Here is a 6,268-nt window from a genome sequence, read left to right on the forward strand (position 1 = left end):
ATCCAGGTGTGTCCCCGTCTTGAACCTCTTCTGTGGGACTCCAGGTGTCCCAGTCTATAACGTCTTCTTGGATCCAGTGGTGTCCCCATCTTAACCTCTTCTGTGGGACATCCAGGGTGTGCCCTCTTAACCTCTTCTGTGGACTCCAGGGTGTGTCCCAGTCTTACCTCTTTGTGGACTCCAGGGTGGTGTCCCGGTCTTAACCTCTTCTGTGGGACTCCAGGGTGTGTCCCCGTCTTAACCTCTTCTGTGGACTCCAGGGTGGTCCACCGTCTTACCTCTTCTGTGGTCCAGGTGATGTCCCGTTGTTCTTCTTCTGTGGATCTACCGTCTGCTTGACTCCGCGTTCGTCCCTCGTAACTCTCCCCTGTGGACTTCCAGGGATGAATGGTCCCGCAGTTCTTAACCTCTTCTGTGGGCACCAGGGTGTGTCCGACTCTAAACCTTGCTTCTGTGGGGCTCCTGAGGGCGGCCCCAGTCTTAACCTCTTCTGTGGGACGTCCAGTGTGTGCCCCGTCTTACCTCTTCCGGGGGCTCCAGGTGTTCCCTCAGTTAACCTCTCGTGGATGAGGTGTCGTCTACGACTCCAGGCGTATGTGTGTCACGCTTATCCTCTTCTGGTGGGACTCCAGGTGGTGTCCCAGTCTTAACGTCTTCTGTGGACTCCCAGGAATGTGTGTCCCGCCTCTTAACCTCTTCTCGGTGGGAACTCCAGGGTTCGTCCCCGTCCTTATTCCTCTTCCTTAAGCGGGCGCGACTCAACAAGAAAGAGAATGTCCCGTCTCAAAACCTTCTTTGCATGGTCCTGGAGTACCACAGAAGAGGTTAAGACTGGGACACACCCTGGAGTCCCACAGAAGAGGTTTTTAAGACCTGGACAGTGAGGTTGTGTTCCCTTCATCTGGGTTCACACTCAACAACAAATAACTCCTCATCCCTCAACTCACTTTCTTCACTATGGATTGATTGCCAAAACCTGCCCTCAAATTCAGGTTAGCGTTCTTTACATCCAAAATAAATACTTTTGGTGTGTATGCCTGTGTGTGTGTGTGTTGCAGTGAGCTGTCTCCTTACCGCTGGGGTTGAATTCCATGCAGGATATGGGTTTGTCATGGGCTGGGAAGTGGGCCACCACTCCCTCTCCATCTGAGTCCTCACTCACCAGGACCTGGAACACACACACACACAACAGAATTTACACAGAGCGGGACCAAATTCCAACACATGGACTTCTTTTGCATCTTGCTGTAAAATAATGGAAAATTAATATGTTACAATCCCATTGGTAAAGACCATTGCCCCCTTGTGGATGTAATTAGCAATAATGCCAATAAACACCAGAAAGAGGCTTGGAATGGCAAGACATTCAGCAGCAAAAGAGAGAACACACTCTCTCACTCTTTCTATACTGTCACCGCAGCACTATGCCCRTCATCTGTCTCCATGTGCTGCATGAAAACTAAGACGCCTGACAAGAGGCTGATCTCAGACCAGTAGCTAAGCTCTAAGTCCTCCGACTGTGCAAAAAAAAATCACAGTGATGCTGAGTATGAGTCTGTTCTCAGGCCAGAGACATTGTGTGTGTAAACGTTTCTGGTCTTGAACAGATTATAACTAAGCTCAGACATAAGGCCAGAGAAAGAGTGAGAGAGAGAGAAAGGAGAAGGGAGAGATGGGGGGGAGAGAGAAAGAGCAAGCAAAAGGGAGCGAGAAAGAGCAGGTCGGTCTCAAAGTGATAAATCTGGTCTAGTGTTGCATTAAGGAGCTGGGAGCATTGCTGCATTCGTATTAATATGAGCCAGTCCAAACACAAAAACAACCACTGAGCTCAACTGAGCCCTTTATTTCAGACTGGACTGGAGGGAGAGAAGGAGAGAGGAAAGGAGGGAAAGAGAAGAACAAGGAAAAGGGGAGACATAAGCCAGACCCCTTTTATTACATCAGAGGCACAATGTTGTTCTGTGAGGGAATCCTGCTGAAGCCCTTTGAAAAGGAGAATTAGTGTCGGGGGCTACCTCWGGAGAGTAAACCTATTATACAGGAGGAATGTGTGTGTGTAAAGAAGGGTCACCACTTCCAATGAAAGAGTCAACAAACTAATAGTGTGAGTTGAGAGATGTGGCAAGAAAGCAACGCAAAACCTATATAACAAACAGCTATACGCTGAAGTCACACAGAAATCCCCCTTCTTTCCCTCCCTCCTCTCTCTCGCCCCCTCCTCTCTCCCTCTTTCTCCTAACTGTGTTTATGTGCAGTGTAGGGTTACTGTAAAATTGCTGGTGACACAGTGCAGACCTGCATCTGAGGAACTTAGCCCCGGTCTGGAGGAGCCCTCGGAGACTGTGAGGCCCACGCACGGCCCACCACACACACACACACACCACACACACACACACACACACACACACACACACACACACACACACACACACACACACACACACACAGCACAGTGTTGTGTGGTCATAGTTTAGGAATTCAATGATTCTTCCACTGCACTACAATAAAAGGCATGGTATGGATTTATAGTAACCTTATGCCCCTTATACATAGCGGCTATAACCAACAATACGGTGAGCATTACACAGACACCCTTTCACTAAGGGAGCTAGGAAGAGAGGAATGTGACAAAAATAGAGGACGGAGTTCAAGCATCTTGTGAGGTTACTGGTGATGATTAGCAGTGCATTCATTAAGTCTCCCCACGGCTTAAAAAAGCTGGCGCTGTGGCGAAGGCCGAGCTGGGAAAATATGAGTGAGCAAGCAAAATAAATCCCACCTTAGGCCCCGAGGTACTGTCAGGTACGTGTGTGGGGTGTGGGGTTGGTTGGTGGGCTCCTGTGTTCGCTCTAGCAGAGGATTTAAAAAAGTTTAACCTGGGAGGTTTCTCACCACAAAACCCAAAAGGTGTGTTTATGGAGGTCAGAAAGTACAAGAAAAAGGAGGGAAGAGAGGATAGAGAATCTGTTCTGATTTAAACGTTGTGTGTGTAAAAGGGCCTTGTATGTGAGAAGTGTAAACATGTAAGGCTGTAGCTCAGTAAATGTGACACTCTATTAAAGATACTGTACAAGGAAACGGACACCTGGGAACGTTTTCTGGTTACCCACAACGCATCAGTAAAAAACACTTCTAACTCTGATGAGAGAATGTCTAGAGACAGAGTTCAGTTTGATGCAAACAAAGAACAGCTGTGCTGGTGGGAGATTATAATACCTCAATGGATCGTAAAGGAAATCATACTACAAACTATCACCCTCATGCTCTAAAGGAAATCACAAATGTCATGGATATATTGGAACTAGTGGATATATGGAGGGTTAAATATCCTGACCTAGTGAGATATACATGGCGGAGGCTCAATCAAGCTAGTCGTCTTGACTACTTTCTTATGTCATTCTCGTTGGCACCAAAAGTTTAAAAAGTGTTGATAGGGGACAGAACACGGTCGGACCATCAGATAATTGGCATATACATTACGCTTAATGAATTTCCACATGGGCAAGGATATTGGAAATTGAATCAAACCCTAACGGATGATAAAAACAACAAGAACAGAGGAATTTTTCCGACATAACATAGGTACAGCAGATCCCCTTATTGTATGGAACACTTAAATGTTTAGGTCAAAATAGTCCATATTAACAAAGGAAATAGACCTTCTAACAGAACAGATAGATACCAATAAAACTGTACCAAAGGCTCAGAATAAATTACAGGAAAAACAAAAAGAAACGGAGGAACTTATTCAACAAAGATACTCGCCCATGTTTTTCACAGTACGACTGGAGTTCATAAATAAATGCCTGGAACATTTGAATTTTGGAGAATCTCTTATGAAATGGGTTAAAGTCATGTATAGTAACCCTAGGTGTAAAATAGTAAACAATGGCTACTTCTCAGAAAGTGTTAAACTGTCAAGAGGAGGAAAACGTGTATAATATTACATATTGGATCACTAAAAATACAACATTTACATTACCATGTAGTTTACCAATAAAATGGTTTGATGGTGATGTGGACATACTCGGTATACATATCCTGAAAGAAATACTTGATCTCACTCCAATAAATGTAAATAGAMACTTAGAAAAATAGAGAAGATCTTGCTACCATGGAAAGAAAATTACCTGTCTATTTGTGGAAAAATTACCCTGATTAACTCTTCAGTCTCATCCCAGTTGACCTATTTGCTTATGGTCTTGCCTGCACCTAGCGAACCGTTATTTAAATTATAATAAAAAATACATTCCATTTTAGTTGGAACTGCAAGCCAGAAAAAATTAAACAGGCCTATTTATATAATGAATRTGAATTCGGACGGAAGAAATCATTAAATATTAAAGCATTASACCTCTCACTACAGGCTTCAACAACATGTAACAAAAGTTACTTAAATCCAAACTAGTTCTCTAGCAAATTAAAAAGAATGTCTCACCCCATTTTCAAGAATAGCCTTTTTCCCTTTATTCAGATTACAACCTCGCACTTTTAATATTTGAAAAGGAAAACTCCCAAAATATCACTATTGTTAAAAACAAGCCATAGAAAGTTGGTTGCAATTTCAATTTAATCCACACAAAAAAAACAGAACAAACAGTGGTTAAACTCAAAAATACTAATAGATTTAAAAAAAAAAATGAAATGTATTAAAAACGAAATAGTCGTGTTTATTATATAATTTACAAATATTATACTGGTGCAGTTATGTCACACATGCAGCTAAGAAAAATATATGGAAATGTCTGCTCTACTCAAAATTACAACCAACTAATTGCAGCATTACTGCAAAAATGGAAGAGCAAAGTGGAAGAGGGAAAAAGTAGGGAACTTGTCTGTCGGCCCTGCATTAAAGACCATAGTTGGTTAAAGAAAATTCTGATAAATTAAAAGACGCCAGAACAAAGAGCCAGCCCAAAGACCATATCCCAACCGTTGAAGCACGGGGGTGGCAGCATCATGTTGTGGGGGGTGCTTTGCTGCAGGAGGGACTGGTGCACTCTCACAAAATAGATGGCATCATGGAGAAAGGAAAATGATGTGGATATATTGGCAACATCTCAGACATCAGTCAGGAAGTTAAAGCTTGGTCGCAAATGGGTCTTCAAAATGGACATATGACACCAGGCTACTTCAAAGTTGTGGCAAAATGGCTTAAGGAGAACAGGGTCAAGGTATTGGAGTGGCCATCCAAAGCCCTGACCTCAATCCATAGAAAATTTGTGGGCAAACTAAAAAAGTGTGTGCGAGCAAGGAGGCTAAAAACCTGGCTCAGTTCACCAGCTCTATCAGGAGGAATGGGCCAAAATTCACCCAACTTATTGTGGAGCTTGTGGAAGGCTACCCAACACGTTTGACTGAAGTTAAATCATTTAAAGGCAAGCTGTCAAATACTAATTGAGTGTATGTAAACTTCTGACCAACTGGGAATGTGATGAAAGAAATATAAGCTGAAATAATTCATTCTCTCCACTATTATTCTGAGAATTCACATTCTTAGAATAAAGTGGTGATTCTGACTGACCTAAGACAGGGAGTTTTTACTGGATTAAATGTCAGGAATTGTGAAAAACTGAGTTTAAATGTAATTTGGCTAAGGTGTATGTAAACTCCCAACTTCAACTGTATATTGTTTTACAGACAGCAGTATGTTTTACATTAGTTATCTTGTTATTAGTTGTTATTATTCCCAACCTTCAGCTCCATTCAACCCCTCCATCTATCTCTTAACACCATCCATATTGGATTTCTATTTGCCATATATTTTATACTGTGCTGTTATGTTCACAGAAGTTCTGAATCTTTTCTATTCTCATAATTTCTACAGATTGTAAATAAATTATATATATTTTGCTAAGATATTATTATATTATTGATTATTGACTATGCTTTTAAAATCACCCAGTATTGCTATCTGCCGCGTTAGCTCCAGGTAATGTTGGCATTCTTCAGCCATTCCTGGCCTGTGACCACAAGCTACATATGGACAGTACCAAACAAATTATTGAATTTATTCTGTCTCTTCGCAGCAAAATCTGCCGAGGTTGTATCCCCATATTTATAACATTGTATTGGTTTGCAAAGAATTTCGTATAATAATTCAATTGAAATATTCTAAGTTTTGAAATCCGCCGTCATTTTGCGTATCAGTAACTAAACCTGTGCTATGGAATCGGTACATCGAAAATCTCTTCCCAGCTATTTCGCAATCTATATGGCACAGCTGTCAATTTTTGGGGTCCAATAAATGAAACTGTTAAACTTTTTT

The 6,268-nt window shown here is 42.0% G+C and overlaps 1 protein-coding gene across 1 annotated transcript in view; it reads right to left on the reverse strand.

Moving 5' to 3' along the window:
* The window catches only part of LOC111949506 (BCAS3 microtubule associated cell migration factor-like), a 220,612-nt gene that overhangs the window by 164,691 nt on the left and 49,653 nt on the right, over positions 1-6,268 (reverse strand). The window contains 1 exon segment of the mRNA XM_070433866.1: positions 1,075-1,168. Coding sequence (XP_070289967.1) covers positions 1,075-1,168 — 94 coding nt within the window.

This window comes from Salvelinus sp. IW2-2015, linkage group LG22 (genome assembly GCF_002910315.2).
Source record: "Salvelinus sp. IW2-2015 linkage group LG22, ASM291031v2, whole genome shotgun sequence".
NCBI classification, from domain to species: domain Eukaryota; kingdom Metazoa; phylum Chordata; class Actinopteri; order Salmoniformes; family Salmonidae; genus Salvelinus; species Salvelinus sp. IW2-2015.